Source organism: Myotis daubentonii, chromosome X (assembly GCF_963259705.1).
Source record: "Myotis daubentonii chromosome X, mMyoDau2.1, whole genome shotgun sequence".
NCBI lineage: Eukaryota > Metazoa > Chordata > Mammalia > Chiroptera > Vespertilionidae > Myotis > Myotis daubentonii.
Window position 1 is genome coordinate 102,262,964 of NC_081861.1, and position 17,890 is coordinate 102,280,853.

The 17,890-nt window shown below is 42.7% G+C and overlaps 1 protein-coding gene across 2 annotated transcripts in view; it reads left to right on the top strand.

Annotated features, from left to right (window-relative positions):
- The window catches only part of ATP7A (ATPase copper transporting alpha), a 178,562-nt gene that overhangs the window by 80,358 nt on the left and 80,314 nt on the right, over positions 1–17,890 (top strand). For both annotated transcript variants that reach the window (XM_059678592.1, XM_059678593.1), the window contains exons 3-4: positions 15,182–15,671; positions 16,191–16,916. In XM_059678592.1, coding sequence (XP_059534575.1) covers positions 15,182–15,671; positions 16,191–16,916 — 1,216 coding nt within the window. The remainder of the gene's footprint in view (positions 1–15,181; positions 15,672–16,190; positions 16,917–17,890) is intronic.

Genomic DNA, 17,890 nt, shown 5'->3' on the forward strand with positions numbered 1-17,890 from the left:
ACAATGAGAGAGAAACATTGATTGGCTGCTTCCTACACGGCCCCTACTGGAGATTGAGCCCACAACCTGGGCATGTGCCCTGACCAGGAATGGAACTGTGACCTCCTGGTTCATGGGTCGACACACAACCACTGAGCCACAACAGCTGGCTCTCTGACATCCCTTGAGGGGTCCTGGATTGCTAGAGGGTGCAGGTCAGGCCGAGGGACCCCACCAGTGCACGAATCCATGCACTGGGCCTCTAGTATGCATATAAGATCTTTGGTTAATCTCTTCCCACCCTCTCCCTTCCCCCCTTCCCTCTGAGATTCATCAATCAGTTCCATGTTTCCATGCCTGTGTGTTGAGCATCTGCCCCCTGGTGGTCAGTGTGCATCATAGCTACTGGTTGAATAGTCAAACGGTAGCTTAGGCTTTTATATATATACTAGGGGCCCGGTGCACGAAATTCGTGCACTGGGTGTGGGGCGGGGGGAGTGTCCCTCAGTCCAGCCTGCCCCCTCTCACATACTGAGAGCCCTCAGGCGTTGACCCCCATCACCCTCCAATCGCAGGATCGGCCCCTTGCCCAGGCCTGACGCCTCTGGCCTAGGCGTCCGGCCCGGGCAGCGGGGACCTGCAGTGGCAGCAGGGGCACCGTGATCGCGCGGGCTCTGCCCCTGCCCCTGCAGGATGTCTCTGGCTGAGGCGTTCAGCCCGGGCAGCGGGGACCCACAGCTGCAGCGGCCCCGCGATCGTGGGCTTCGCTTTAGGCCCAGGCAAGGGGCCCCTAGCTCCTGGGACTGCCAGCTTCGACTGTGCCCAGCTTCCATTGCTGGCTCCACCCCTACTTCCTGCTATAACTGGCCAGGGCGGAAAAGGCACCTGATTCTCCGATCATGGCTGGGGGGCAGGGCAAAGGCGGCCCCAGGGCCGCCTTTGCCCTGCCCCCCAGCTCTTAGCTCCCCCCTGGGTTTCCAATCACTGTCAGTGGCAGGGGGCTTCTTCCTGCTTTCCCTTTTGCCTCCCTGCATTGTGCCTACATATGCAAATTAACCGCCATCTTGTTGGCAGTTAACTGCCAATCTTAGTTGGCAGTTAATTTGCATATAGCCCTGATTAGCCAATGAAAAGGGTATCGTTGTACCCCAATTACCATTTTTCTCTTTTATTAGTGGAGACTAGAGGCCCAGTGCACAAAAATTTGTGCACTTGGGGGGGAGGGGGGGTACCTCAGCCCGGCCTGTGCCCTATCCCAGTTTGGGACCCCTCGGGAGATAACGACCTGCTGGCTTAGGCCTGCTCCCGGGTGGCAGAGGGCAGGCCAAATCCCTAGGTGCAGCCCCTGGTTGGGCTCAGAGCAGGGCCAATTGGGGTGTTGGGGCACCGCCCCCTGTCATGCACAGAGCAGGGCAGATTGGGAGGTTGCGATGCCACCCTCAGTCACACTCAGGGTAGGGCCGATTGTGGGGTTGGGGCACCGCCCCCTGTCACACTCAAGGCAGGGTCGATGGGGAGGTTGCAGTGCCACCCCCTGTCACGCACAGAGCAGGGCCCATCAGGGGGTTGGGGAGCTCCCCCCTGTCACGCACAGAGCAGGGCCCATCAAGGGGTTGGGGAGCTCCCCCCTGTCACGCACAGAGCAGGGCCCATCAGGGGGTTGGGGAGCTCCCCCCTGTCACGCACAGAGCAGGGCCCATCAGGGGGTTGAGGAGCTCCCCCCTGTCACTCACAGAGTAGGGCCGATAGGGGAGTTGGCGCACCACCCCCTGTCACACACAGAGCAGGGCGGATCAGGGGGTTGGGGCACCGTCCTCTATTACCCACAGAGCAGGGCCAATCAGGGGGTTGGGGTGCCCCCACTGTCACACTCAGGGCAGGGCCGATGGGGAAGTTATGGCTCTACCCCATCACACACAGAGCAGGGCCTGTGGGGTGGGGGGGTTGGGGCGCCACACCTTGTCACACAGAGAGCCGCAGGGTGATCAGGGGGTTGGGGAGCTATCAGGCACAGAGCAGGGCCGATCAGGGGGTTGGGGCGCCTTCCCCTGTCATGAACAGAGCAGGGCCGATAGGGAGGTTGTGGCCCCACCCCCTGTCACACACAGAGCTGCAGGGCGATCAGGGGGTTTGGGCGCTGCCCCCTGTCACGGTGATCCCGGTGCCGGGAGGCCTCTCGGCTCCGCTGATCCCGGTGCTGGGAGGCATATTATTACCCTTTTACTATATAGAATAGAGGCCTGGTGCATGGGTGGGGGCCAGCTGGTTTGCCCTGAAGGGTGTCCTGGATCAGGGTGGGGGTCCCCACTGGGGTGCCTGGCCAGCCTGGATGAGGGGATAATGGCTGTTTGCAGCTGGTCACACACCCTTCAGGGTGGGGGTCCCCACTGGGGTGCCTGGCCAGTCTGGGTGAGGGGCTGAGGGCTGTTTTCAGGCTGGGACTGAAGCTCCCAACTGCTCCTTTTTTTCTTTCTTTCTTTTTTTTACTCTGGGCCAGCTTTAGCTCTGAGGCTTGGCTCCAACTCTGAGGCCTCAGCTGCTGAAAGTAGGTATCTGGTTTGTTTCAGTTCTATAATCGAAACTCTGTATCAACTCCAGCTCTGAGATCCCAGCTCTCTGAAAGCTGGTTTCTGGGGTTTTGTTTAGCTTCTATATTTGTTACAATGTTTTTGAAACTGCAAGCTCAGAGGCCGGCAAGGCAGGCGGGGAACATTGCAGTCCTCCACCACTGAAGCAGGCAAGCCTCATGTTCAGTTTAAGCTGCATGGCTGCCAGCCGCCATCTTGGCTGTCAGTTAATTTGCATATCGCCCTGATTAGCAATGGGAAGGGTAGCGGTCGTACGCCAATTACCATGTTTCTCTTTTATTAGATAGGACTAGAGGCCCAGTGCACAAAAATTTGTGCACTCGGCGGGGGAGGGGGGGATCCCTCAGCCAGGCCTGTGCCCTCTCACAGTCTGGGACCCCTGGGGGGATGACCATCTGCTGGCTGAGGCCTGTTCCCCAGGGGATTGGGCCTAAGCTGGCAATCAGACATTCCTCTGGCAGCCCGGCAGCCCTCGGGGGATGTCCACTTGCTAGCGGGGAGCAGACCTAAGCTGCAGTCGGACATCCTTAGTGCTGCTGAGGAGGCAGGAGAGGCTCCCACCACCACCGCTGTACTGGCAGCCATCAGCCTGGCTTGTGGCTGAGCAGAGCTCCTCCATGTGGGAGCGCACTGACCACCAGGGGGCAACTCCTGCATTTAGCATCTGCCCCCTGGTGGTCAGTGTGTGTCATAGTGACCAGTCATTCCCAGTCTTTCTGCTGTTAGGGTCAGTTTGCATATTACCCTTTTACTATATAGTATAGAGGCCTGGTGCACGGGTGGGGGCCGGCTGGTTTGCCCTGAATGGTGCTCCGGATCAGGGTAGAGGTCCTGCTTGGGTGCCTGGCCAGCCTGGATGAGGGGCTGGGGGCTGTTTTCAGGCTACCCGCACCCCCTTCAGGGTGGGGGTCCCCACGGGGGTGCCTGGCCAGCTTGGATGAGGGGCTGAGGGCTGTTTTCAGGCGGGCCAAGCCTGCAACTGAAGCTCCCAGTCTCTCCTTTTTTTCTTCTTCTTTTTTTTTATCCTGGGATTTATTTACCTTCTGTAATTGAAACTTTGTTGCAGCTCCAGCTTCGATGCCGGCTGTCTGAAAGCAGGTCTCTGGGGTTCGTTTCGCTTCTATAATTGAAATATAGTTGCATTTCGGAGCTGTTGCTTTCAGGCTCAGAGCCGGGTGCAGCAGGCGGGGAACCTTTGCTTCCTCCATTGCCAGGGCAACCAAGCCTCATGTTCGCTTCAGCTGCGTGGCTGCCGGCTGCCATCTTGGTTGGCAGTTAATTTGCATATCACCCTGATTAGCCAATGGGAAGTGTAGTGGAGGTATGGTCAATTACCATGTTTGTCTATATATATATATATATATATATATATATATATATATATATATATATGAATACAAAAGAGAGAAATGTACTAATGACAACCCAAGAAGTGGTAGTGACTTAGTTTTTAGTTTTTATAGAAAACTAGAAGGCCTGGTGTACGAATTCATGCACCAGTGGGGTCCCTTGGCCTGGCCTGTGGGATCATGCCGAAACTGTCTCTCCAACATCCCCCAAGGGGTCCTGGATTGCAAGAGGGCACAGGCGAGGCTGAAGGACCTCACCAGTGCACGATCCAGGCCAGGGAGGGATGTGGGAGGTTGGCCAGCTGGGGAGAAACCGCGGGGGAGCTCCAGGGCATGTCAAGCCCATCTCGCTCAGTCCCAATCAGCTGGCCCCCCAGCAGCAAGCTGACCTACTGGTCAGAGCATGTCGAGTATTTCCTTCCCACGTCCCGCGTGGGTCAGGGTTCAGGAACTGGAAGCAGAGCCGCACACAAATGAATATGAAAAGACAAGAGATAATTTGGGAACATTGGGGGGCCAGGCGAGCAAGTCCAACTCAAGGGGAAGGACTTCCTCTCGTGCTCAGGCCTCACCAAGCTTTTATTGATTCTGGGATGCACCCATAGCATAGCCCTTAGGCAGGTGACCCCCTGCAATAGGCAGACTAGCCCATCAGCAAGGATTTAAATAATAATAAATGGGGGGAGTAGTTTCAGCTACCACTGTCTGGACAAACAGAGGTGGCGCCTAGCTCCAATCTTTGCTAGGGCTTCAAAGGCACCCAGCCTTCGGGGGGTGGGGGGGTTCTCTATCTATGTTTATCAGATAGTGAAGGCAATAAACTGTTTCCCACATCTCCCCCTTATTTTTTCCTTAAAAAACCAGAAATAAACATAAGAACAAAAAATGTTTAAGTCCCAAAATCAATGTCCAACAGTTCTGAGTCCAAGTTTCAATGTCCGACAGTTCATGTGTACGTGCCAGCAATGAAATGCTGGTTCTGGATGGTGGACAAATGGTGGTAATGCAGGTCCGGTCCTCTGGTTTGGTCCTGGGCACCCTGCAGCGACGCACAGCTGCTGATTGCTAGCATGGCAAGGTGTCTTCACCATCTCCATCTCTGAACTGTCTCTTTTGTCTTTGTGGCTGGAGCAATTCTTTCTGGGATCTGTTGTCGCAGGAATCCATATGGTTTTGAAGCTGTTTTCTGAAAGTATACAAACATATTCTCGACCAAAGGTTAAAGGAAAAAACCTTACTTGGGGTTTTTTTCTTTAAAATGATCTTTCCCTGGCTTACCCTGGCATCATGTGTGTTTTTCCTGGGTGTCTTGGTATTAGCATTATAAACAAAAAAAATTTTTTCTCTAAATGTAATTTAGTTACAGGATCTATTTCCTTACATGGCATTTTTCCACTATATTTTTCCACTATCCCCCTTTTTTTGATTTAATTAGGAGGCTCCTTGGAAATTTTATAATGCAGTCTAGATAGCTTTAAAGATTAATTTTTTGCACACAAAAAAATGAACCTGAACATGCTTTAGATTCATAGCATGTTTACCACGAAATGAAAATTTGGGTTAATACTTTTTGAATAATTACTTATCTCAAATTAGCCAAATTTAATTCATTTGAAAACGACTTTAATTTGAAAACTATTTTGCTGTCAAATTTAATATTTTAACAATAATCTTAATTTACACTGTAAATATTAATGAAAAGGATCACTTTACATCCTTGTGAAGGCTCTGAGCATTCCTGTTGTTAGGCTAGATTTAGACATAGGGTCTGTTAGCCAAGCCTCCGTTTATCTGGATTCTGATTTCAGCTGGACCAAATCTCTTTTGTTATTTGGTTCCTGATCTGGGCTGGGCATGGGAAGCAAGAAGCAGCCATGGGGACAGGAGACCTTCCTCAGAAGGGGCGAGTGTTCAAGCCCCTGCACCATTGGGGGGGTGAGGATCTGTGCCCCACCTCTGTTGAACCCCAAGTTTTGTCCTACTGGCCCCCGACTGTGCCTGTCTTAGGTCGCCCCACCCTGTGGGGTCTTACCTGTCTTTGACTACCAGCCATCTCTGGGCCAAGTAGGGTGATGTGAGGTTCAGTTTTGTCTCCTTGGTAGCCTATGTCCCTCTGGCCTCCATGCCCAGCAACTGCCTTTGGATCCCCTCGCCTGCTGGCAGGGTCCCAGCATTGATCATGGGGAACCCAGGTTTCTTCTCCAGAGAAGGCCAAGCTTACGCCATTGGGCAAGAGACAGATATATGGTACCAGCTTTTCATGATCCCAGCTTGAACAGAGAGCTCAGATAACAGCTGTAGGCAATTGGATTCCTCTTGGCAAAAAAAAAGTCAAGAGGTCAATACAGAATGCTCAAGTGCCTTCCCAGGAGGAAATAAATCCCTTATGTCCTTAAAACATTTAAAGAGATAGTTTGTAAATTTGTTTGGGATAAATGCACAATATGCTGTTTTAAAATATCAAAAATTATTAATAAAACTTGTAGAATAATACCATGTAAGAATATTCTTTGTTCTAGGTCATGACAACTTAATTTTAAACTGGCTGTCTCAAGGTTTGGAATAAGGAACCTAGTTAGCAAAAAAAAGCAATTTACAGAAGCAGAGACAGCATGTTATCCAAATTACAGTTTTGGGTAAACACATTATCTAGAGTCCTTAGGTAACCTAGGTTAAACTTAGGCATGTTATCTAAATTACAGTTTTGGGTCTCCAGAACACTGAGTTGACATGCTAACTGGAGCCCCCTGACCTTGGGATAGCTGTGCTGTCCTTCCCAGGTAAAGGAAAAATGTGCCTTCTAAGACATATGAAACTTATAGTTTTTACCTGAATTAATTATTACCATACTTCACTTTACCGTGCTCCAGGTGGTCTCTGGGCTGTTGGTTGTCTGGTTTGTCTTCCTCCTGCTGGATTACACTTGGAGAACTTTAACTTAAAAAAGAAAAATCTTTGTTTTTTACACCAAGTAATTTATAGGGTTACTTCTTGGATGTTGATTGATAGTGCCGCAAGGCCATGCATTCCAAGTCAAAGTCATTAAACATTTATGGTGACTGTACTTATTTTCAGATTTGGTATTTTAACAGCAAATCATTATATTATCCTGTAAATATTAGTGGAAGATATTTCAAAATATTAAAATTTCTCCTTTTTATTAAATTTAAAATAATGTTTTTAAGCAGTGTTCCCTTTCAGCTTATTTGCATATACAGAGGGATCATGGGAAGCCTTCAGTAACTTTTTAGAAGAATTTTACTTTACTAGGATTCAATTGCTTACAAAGATTAGTAAATTTAGTAAAGTTTTATTTTGATACACGAGATGCAAACGCTGCCCCACCTCCAGCCTAATTTAAAATACAGCGGTGTGTTGCTTTTGTTAGTTTAAATAAAGACATTGCTACTAATAAATCAATTTTTTCTTTTATTTGGCAGAAATTCCTTATGCAACCAAGCCTATTATATTTTGAAATATTGCACTCGGGAAAAACTGTCAAATACATATCTAATTAAAAATTTTTTAACACTTAAAAACAGTTCTCAACATAATAGGATCTAGTCTTGACCATGGAATCAATTACTCTTAATTTGTTTATGATATATGTATAACTGTGGTCCTACTGAGAATTTTAGATACCTTTTAAAAATGTCTCTATCTACAAGCCTTTTAAAAAATACGAGCTCTATTGTCGGCCCTTATAAAGCCAACTGCTCAAAACATCGGTCCATCATATACCACTGAAATTATATTAAGGCCGTGATTGCTAATTTATTAAGCATTAAAATATTTTTAAAATAGTATTAAATAAATCTGTGAGGCAAGCACACTTCCTGCCCCATCAGCATTTCTGTCTTAAAACTCCACCCCTGAAATTCCATCCTGCCTCAGTAAGCAGACACTCCTTTTGTGATTGGCTAAGTCAGAGGGAGGGGCCTTTGCTGTTTCAAGATGGCGGCCCCCAGGGGCTCGGTAAGCCATGCGGCCAACATGGCGGCTGCCAAGTCAGGCAGCTCAAAGGGGCGGCTGTCTACACTGTTCTTTGACAGAGCAAACCAAAACCCCTAAAAGATAGATGGCCAACATTATATTCAGACAAGCAGAAATCCCATTAGCTGTTTATACCTTTTATAATTATTTTAAAGAATATCAATTAAGTTTAAACTGGTTTTTGTATTAAAAAGTTCAGTTGAGATCACAAAATTAATCCTCTTTTTATCAGATCAATAAGCAACATATTTTGAATTCCTAATCATTTAAGAGAAAACACATTTTATTTTTTCAAAAACAAGTTATACATTAGATATTTAATTAACTTCTCCCGATTCAATTTGCACTTTAAACTTTCAGAGCTTACAAGTCAAATATTAGCAGTTCTTTGATTAACTACACTTTTATATTTTTAAGAATAAATTTTAAAATCTAATAATTAACTTTAAACCATGTTTTTTCTGCCTGGGGAAACTGAGAAGCAAACTTGTATGTATTAAAAAATGACTACTGGTGGAAAGCTGATTTCAAAGGCGCCACCTTTTGGCCACTTGACCTTTTCTGGGAAGGTTGGCTAGCAAAAGGTGTAGCCATTTAAATGCAAATTAACATTCCTAAAGATGGCTGCTGGTGGGAATTGGACTACCTGCTTGCTAGGGGAAGGGCGTGTCTACCCCTCCCTCCATTAAAAAAGGGTGTAGCTTTAAACTTTTTAATGGCAAGAAAAGAGACCTTAAACCAGGGGTGGGCAAACTTTTTGACTTGAGGGCCACAATGGGTTCTTAAACTGGACCAGCAGGCCGGAACAAAAGCATGGATGGAGTGTTTGTGTGAACTAATATAAATTCAAAGTAAACATCATTACATAAAAGGGTACGGTCTTTTTTTTCTTTTTTAATTTTATTCATTTCAAACGGGCCGGATCCAGCTGCCTTAAACTTTCAGAGCTTTAAATCTTAGGTAGCAAATTAAATACTTAGCATTTTTCAAATCAATACTTTTACATTTAAGGATACATTTCAAATAAAATATAAGGCATTTTCAATTAATAGATTAACTTCTATCACCTAGACTTCATACTAGGCATACTCATATCAACATTTCAGTATTATAAATCTCAATACTTTTAGATGATTTGAACTTAAAAGTTTTAAGTTTCCAGCCAATAAGCTTGGCATAGCTGCTAAATTTCAAAATGGTCACAATTTTCCTGCTGGGGAAGTCAAGAAGCAAACCCATAGCTATTCACATGTAAACTTGACTATCAACTTCCTGGTGGTACTTGCCTCAGGGCGGGAAATTTCAAAAGAGCTACTTTAAATTGCCTTGGGAAACCAGCCTGTATTTCTTTGTCAGGTTCATCTTGGCCATTTTTAAGGCCAAAACAGTCTCGGGTTTTTATTCTGTACACAGCAAAAGGTCAAGTTCAGCTCAAAACTATGCGCACTCGTTTTTAAACTGGCCTTTTCCCTTTATATGTGCACAGAAATCCCGGATGCATTTATGAATTTGTAAAAGCTTTAAGTCATTAACTGGAAAAAATGGATAAAGATGGTGAAGATGAGGCGAAAAAGTGGCTTTCTTGGGGAGTGACGTCCATATTAGATGACCACGTGAGCTTCTTTCCTTCCTTTCCCCCACATCCTGCTTTGGGGGAAGTTTCAACAAATGACTCAGATGGTGTATTTGTTCCCAAAGTCATGCTTAATAGAAAAACAGATTTAAAATTTTTTTTTCCCTTTTCGCTTTCCAAAGTAATAGCTAGCACCCAAGGTGACCTTGGCTAGACTTTGCACTTCCCGACATGTTCTCAGGTAATTCTTAAACAGAACATTAAGTAATCTCATTGCGGGAGAGCTTATTGTTCTGCGCTCTCCTGCCACCTTTGAATCTCTCCGAACCAGAGAGAGATTCGGCAGCAGGGTTTCATTTCTTATTACAGATAGATTCCAAATACAAATTAAGATAAGAAAACACATTAAGATGACCATGGCACTATTTTTTTCAGCCTGATCTAAAAGAGTACCTTTTTCAAGAAAAACAAAGGTTATGTTCTATAATAACACACAAAGAACTGTAAAAGATTACCTTCTAAAATTTTTACACTTTAAACATGCAAATCAAAAGCCTATAATGAAGCTTCTTAGTTTTTAAAAGCCAAATATACCTTTTTAAAGCCGAATCTACTTTTTTAAAGCCAAATCCTGCCCCGTTTGTTAGCCTGGTTAAGAAAACGTTCCCAGTGTACTTACAGACCCGGGCTTCTGTAGTTGATCCTGGGCATTACATGCGGTGGAGTTCCCCTCACCTTTTTTCGGTGAGTTTTCCACACCTTTTCAGTGAAAACTTCCTTTTCTCCCTCCAGCAAGGCCTGCACTTCCAGATTACCCGTCTGGCGCCAGATGTCGAGTAAGACTCCCTCCACGTTCTGCGTGGAGTAGGGTTCGGTATCTGAAAGAGGAGCCGCACAACAAATGAGAGAAAAAGACACGAGATAATTTTGCAATATTGGGGGACCAGGCGGGCAAGTCCTGAAGGACTTCCTCTCGTGTTCAGGCCTCACCAAGCTTTTATTGATTCTGGGATGCACCCATAGCATAGCCCTTAGGCAGGTGACCCCCTGCAACAGGCAGACTAGCCCATCAGCAAGTATTTACATAATAATAAATGGGGGAGTAGTTTCAGCTACCACTGTCTGGACAAACAGAGGTGGCGCCTAGCTCCAATATTTGCTAGGGCTTCAAAGGCACCCAGCCTTGGGGCGGCTGGGAGGGGGGGGTTCTCTTTCTATGCTTATCAGATAGTGAAGGCAATAAACTGTTTCCCACAAGAGCATCTACCCCCTGGTGGTCAGTGCAGTAGTGACTGGTCGACCAGTTAACTGTCTGTCCCCTGGTAGTCAGTGCACGTCATAGCAAGTGGTTGAGTGGCCTTAGCATATCATTAGCATATTATGCTTTGATTGGTTGAATGCATCACTGGACGACTGGACACATAGCATATTATGCTTTTATTATATAGGAGTAGAGCTAAAAGGGATTATATGGTCCAGTACCTCAAGATACTGCAGCCTTGGAATTAGGGTGATTTTTCCTATGTGCTTGAGAATAGCTGATACAGACTTTCAATATTTATGCAAATTATACAGAAATCAAATACAGATAAAGTATACTATGCCTGAATTTCATATTTTAGACATTTCAATAAAGAACACCTTATGCATTAAAATAATGGATCTTTGCCATCTGTGTGGACAGTTAGTATTCTCTACATCCCTATTAATGTTATTGAGGGCACAGAGAACATTTAATTTCTTTTCTACTCTCCCACTCCTGCCTTCATCTAAATACAGTGACTAGTCCTCCCCCTTGAGTTCTTTCTATGAACCACATTCATTATTTGTAGACTGTTGTATGTTTCTTTTCTTTTCTTTTCTTTTTTCTCAAATTTTTATTTTCTTGTTTAAAGTATTACAAATAGTAGTACATATGTCTCCTTTTTTGTTGTATGTTTATTTTCAAAGGAACTATTGATATAATGGGAAAATTGTTCCTCTGAAAATAAAAATAACAGCTTTGGTCCCTAATGAAAAGTTCTGAGAAAAAGACAAGCTGAACTTTGGAACAATGTGGGGAATAGGCAGAGGTGGTTTTCGTGGGTGGTGATCATGTGAAAGGACAGCTGGACAGAACCAGAATCAGACTGCTACAAGCAATTTCTGACTATGGAGTCTGTACCTGTTTTTGTTCACTACTGTATACTTAGCAGCTAGCACAGTGCCAGGCATATAATAAGCATGCAGTCAATATTTGTTGAATAAATAAATGCTATTTTAGCTTCCTGCTCAAGGATTTGGCATCCGGAACAGTTTTGTGATAATCATTATATGAATTTTCTCTTAATAGAAAAAAGGAGTTGCTTGTTTTTGTTTCCTTTGAGATCTTAGGCTTGAAAAGTCTCTTTGATATCTAACATTCAGAGGAAAAGTTGAGTGCTATTACTGCAAAAGGGAACAAGGGGAACATTTTTGTTTGTAAGTGTGGTTGCTTGTTTTAAAACACACACATAGAAATTACTAAATAAGGAAATGTTTTCCAATCTGCAGCATGAAAAAAACATAGGGTAATAAAAGTTTTTATATAGTATTTTATATATACAGTTTCCTTATTTTCTTACATCTTTTTATCAATAGAAGATAGGCTGAAGCAGTAGAGAGTGCAGAAAAACATCTAGTGACAAAGTAAATTTTGCTTTTAAAAAATCAGCTTTGAGAATAATTTCTCATTGGGTACGTTGATAAATTGACATTTTTAGGGGGAAAATTAGCTCAAGGGGTGGGAGGATGATGAAGAGGGTAAAGGGGTTTAAGGTGACAATAAAAATGTACAGTGATAGAAGGAGACTAAACTTTGGGTGGTGAGCACATGATAAAATATACAGATGATGTAGTATTATAAAGTTGCACACCTGAAACCTATATAATGATATTTAACTGTTACTCCAATAAATTTAATTAAAAAAATAAAAAATTTAAAAATCTCAAAACCAGGTCTTCTTTAATAGATACATGGTACAATGTATTTAATCATCAAAGGAAAAGAATCCCCCTTCCTTTTTTAAAATTTTAGTACTTTATCAGAAAGATTAGTACCTAGAGTGATACTGTCCAATGTAACTTTCTGCAATGATGGAAATGTGCTATATCTAACCTGTCCTGTATGGCAGCTACTAGCTACATTGGCCATTGAACACTTGAAATATGGCTATTGAAACTGAGGAACTGAATTTTTAATCTTATTTAATATATGTTTAAAATTATCATACAATAAAATTGACTTCTTTTTGGTGTATAGTTCTATAATTTTTTTTAGTTTCTTGAATTTTAACAAAAATATAGATTCATTTAATTACCACCACAACCAGGATAGCACAGTCCCATCACCACCCAAAACTCCCTTGTGCTGCCCCTTTATGGTCACTCTTTCTCCACCCCTCATCTGACCTCTGTCATCCCCTTTAGCTTAAATGTTTAAATTTTTAAAGTAATTTTCTTAGAAAATTATTTGGCCTCAGGCTGGTGATATTAGAGTTTAAAAGAAAATCTAAAAAAAAAAAAATCTCTTTAAAGACACAAAAGCCTTCATTTTATAGTGGCTATGTTTATATTGAATCTCTTTCAAAATATATGTCCACACTATATGTGGTGTGGCTATTCTGCAGTATGTGTGTGTGTGTATGTATATATATATTTATTTATTTCAGAGAGGAAGGGAGAGAGAGAGAGATAGAAACATCAATGATGAGAGAGAATCATTGATCCGCTGCCTCCTCCATACCCCCTACTGGGGATCGAGCCCGCAACCTGGGCATGTGTCCTTGACTGGAATTGAACCCAGAACCCTTCAGGCTGCAGGCTGAGGCTCTATCCACTGAATCAAACTGGCTAGGGCTATTCTGCAGCTTTTCCCCCCCATATATTTTTTATTGATTTTAGAGAGGAAGGGAGGGGGAGAGGGAGATAGAAACATCAATGATGAGGGAGAAGCTAAAGGAGAGATAAAATATGATATATTCAAATAAGTGGAAAATTTAACTATATAACTATTGTAGCTGATTTAAAATGAGATTTCCTACTCTGAATTACTTTTAATTATATTTTTGGGGTTGTTTTTATTTTATGGAACAAAGCTTTTTAGTAGGAACCAATAATAATGATAATAGTGCCCATATTTTAACAGCCATTAGAACATTAATACCTTATTACCATTCAAAATCAACAGGTCTAAAACTAAGTTCATCTTTTTTCTCTCCACTACAACCTCTCAACTTCCTCCAGTTTTCCTCCTCTCTCTAATATCCACTGGCCCAAGCCAGAAACCTTTAAGTCATCTTACTCATCTCCTTTACCCTCTATACTCTCTTTACTAGGTCTTGCCCTCCTAAACTTTATCTTGGCACTGCCCCTTTTCTCTTTACCCCCAGCATTCATGCCTTAATTCAGATTTCTGTTGTACCATTATTGCAATTACAATAACCTCCTAACTGATCTCCCATTCTCCCATGTCACTCCATTCCACCCCAACATAATCTTCCACAGTACCTCCAAAATGATTCTTCTCTAAAATGCAAATATGATCATGCCACCCCCCTGCTTAACTTTTCCATCGCTCTTTATCATCTACTAGAGGCCCTGTGCACAAAATTCATGCAAGAGTAGGCCTTCCTTCCCCCAGCTGCCGGCACTAGCTTCCCTCCGTCACCTGGGACCTGGGCTTCCCTCTGGCTGCCAGCAGGAACCCGGGATCCAGGCTTCCCTCGCAGCCCCAGCTTCATCCAGAAGGTCGTCCGGAAGGATGTCCGGTCTAATTAGCATATTATGCTTTTATTATTATAGATAGGATAAATTTTAAACTATTATTGGCGTACAAGAGGCCCTGTAATAAAGCAGTTGCTTAATTCTTCAGCCTGTCATATTTATCTACTTTTGTGCATCCATTTGTCTGGAATTTCCTGCCTCATATATCCTTGTTGATTTCTGTTTGTCTTATAACATTCTGGTATTATCACTGCTAAGAAGCCATATTTTCAGGAATGAATGGCTGTCCATTTTCTCTATTCTCTCTTCTAGTATTGTTTCCTGTGACTATGTCATACTCAGCTTTGTATCCTGAGAATCCCAGTTCTTGGCACATATAATAAGTTCTTGATAAATATTAGTCGTTCAATGTTTACTTTTATATTATTCGCTGCTGCAAAGAACTGCTTTCCTATCTGTTTACTCATCTGATCCTTATAACAACCCGGAAGACAATAGGGCATAGTTCCCATTTTTCAGATGGTAGAACTAATGGGTATGGTTGGCTACTAGGTGGAGAAGTGATACTGGAACTCAGATCTTCTGATTTCCAACCCAGTGTACGTGTTTCTGAGAGAGTGAGTGACTACATTATAAATTTTTGTAATATATCAACCAAAGAGATGCACACAGTCATGGTAGTAGGTCTAGGGTGTGGTTGTCTATGAGTATGTTTCAAAGGCATGATCAGTACCTGAGTCATGTACACCTACATATAACTTTACCATTCCTGTAGGTACACAAGACATTTGTGTTTCTTTCCAAAGATAATAGTAGTGTTGAGAAGTAGTAGAGAAACTCCATTACTAGTAGATTGTACTATTTTTTTTCATTTTGAAATGTGGTGTGCAATGATTGTTTTTAGGTTCTGTGTCATGTAATTTAATTAAACTGACTTCTGAAATTTCCCTCCAAAGGTTTCACTGGAAGAAAAAACTGCAACTATTATTTATGACCCTAAACTACAGATTCCAAAGACCCTACAGGAAGCTATTGATGACATGGGCTTTGATGCTATTCTTCACAATCCTAACCCTTTCCCTGTTTTAACCAACACTGTGTTTCTAAGTGCTATTGCTTCACCGACTCCACCATGGGACCATATCCAAAGTACATTGCTCAAGACCAAGGGTGTCACAGATATTAAAATTTCCCCTCAGCAAAGAACTGCAGTGGTGACAATAATTCCTTCTTTAGTGAATGCCAATCAGATAATAGAGCTAGTTCCGGATCTCAGTTTAGATACTGGAACTCTGGAGAAAAAGTCAGGAACTTGTGAAGATAATAGTATGGCTCAAGCCGGTGAAGTCATGCTGAAGATGAAAGTGGAAGGGATGACCTGCCATTCATGCACTAGCACCATTGAAGGAAAGATAGGGAAACTACAAGGTGTTCAGCGAATTAAAGGTAATACATCAGGTGTTATTTGTTTATTTTGTAAGGCTCAGTTTTCTGCTTGGCGTTTTAACTTTCTGCTTTATTCTTAAGCATCGGCTTTGAATCTGTGGGACTGGAATGCTTATTGCTTCATTGAAATCTGAGGTATAGTGTATTCCCAGGATTATTATCAGTAAAGCTAATGATTAAAAGTTACATGAGTCTTGAACTAGCAGAAAAGGCAGTTGGGGTGGTGATTCATGGAGTTCAGAGTTCTTAATGCAACATGCCAGGGGTTTTCTTTATAACTAATATTTCTACTCAGGCATGCAGAAACTTGGAGACCATAGATACAGTGGTCATATCTTTTACTTTTTCCAGTATATGTCAATAACATTCTCTGAAAAGAAAATAATTGTTTTAACAAAGGATAATAACAACAATGAGAGAGAAACAGTTTTGTGTGGTATTGATTTGGTCTACAGAATGTTTTCTGAAGTAGCCCAAGGATAATTGAATTAAATAATTGTTTTTCTTTTTATTAATTAGTCTCCCTGGACAACCAAGAAGCTACTGTTGTTTATCAACCTCATCTTATCACAGTAGAGGAAATAAAAAAGCAGATTGAAGCTGCGGGCTTTCCAGCATTCGTCAAAAAGCAGCCCAAATACCTCAGATTGGGAAGTATTGATATAGAACGTCTAAAAAACACACCAGTCAAATTCTCAGAAGGATCACAGCAAAGGAATCCATCATATACCAATGATTCCACAGTCACTTTCATCATAGATGGCATGCATTGTAAATCATGTGTGTCAAATATTGAAAGTGCTTTATCTACACTCCAGTATGTAAGCAGCATAGTGGTTTCTTTAGAGAATAGATCTGCTGTAGTAAAATACAATGCAAGCTTAGTCACTCCAGAAACTCTGAGAAAAGCAATAGAGGCCGTATCTCCAGGACAATACAGAGTTAGTATTATAAGTGGAGCTGAGAGTACCTTAAACTCTCCCTCCAGCTCATCTCTTCAAAAGATTCCTTTGAACATAGTTAGCCAGCCTCTGACTCAAGAAACTGTGATAAACATTGATGGCATGACTTGTAATTCGTGTGTGCAGTCTATTGAAGGTGTCATATCAAAGAAGGCAGGTGTAAAATCCATACTAGTATCCCTTGCAAATGCCAATGGAACTGTTGAATATGATCCTCTACTGACCTCTCCAGAAACTTTGAGAAAAGCTATAGAAGACATGGGATTTGATGCTACCTTGTCAGGTAATTTATCACTTTTTTATTTTTCATTTATTTATTTATTTTGTTTTTTATTGAATTATTGGGGTGACATTGGTTCACAAAATCAAATAGGTTTCAAGTGTACAACTCAACCAAACACTATCTGAACACAGCATTGGGTGCCCACTGCCCCAAGCAAAGTCTCTTTATGTTACTGTTCCCTTCCCCTCATTGACCACCAAACCTAGTCCCTACGCCCTTTTCCCTCTATCACCATATTGTTGTCTGTTTCTGTATGTTTTATATATACAACACACACACACACACACACACACACACACACACACACACACACACACACTTTTTGTGCTTAATCCCTTCACCTTCTTTCATATAGCTGCCCAGTCCCGCTCCTCTCCGACAGCTCTCTGGTCTGTTCCATGTATCCAGGCTCCTGTTTCTATTTTGTTCATCAGTTTGTTTTGTTCATTAGATTCCACATATAAGTGAGATCATATGGTATTTGTCTTTCTCTGACTGACTTATTTCACTTAACATACTACTGTCTGAGTCCATCCATGCTGTAGCAAAAGGTAAGATTTCCTTTTAGTATTTCACTGTGTAAATAAATGTACTACAGTTTTTTACCTTCTCATCTACTGCTGATCACCTGAGCTGTTTTAGATCTTGGCTATTGTAAATAATGCTGCAATGAACATAGGGATGTATATATTCTTTTGAATTAGTGTTCTAGGTTTTTTCAGACATTCCCAGAAGTGGAATCACTGAATCAAAAGGCAGTTCCATTTTTTGTTTTTTGAGGAAACTCCATACTGTTTTTCTAAGTGGCTGCACCAATCTGAATTCTCATCAGCAGTACACAAGAATTCCATTTTCTCCATATACTCTCCAGCACTTGTTCATTGATTTATTGACGATAGCCATTCTGACAGGTATGCGGTGATATCTCATTGTAATTTTAATGTGCATCTCTCTGATGTGAAGCATTTTTTCAT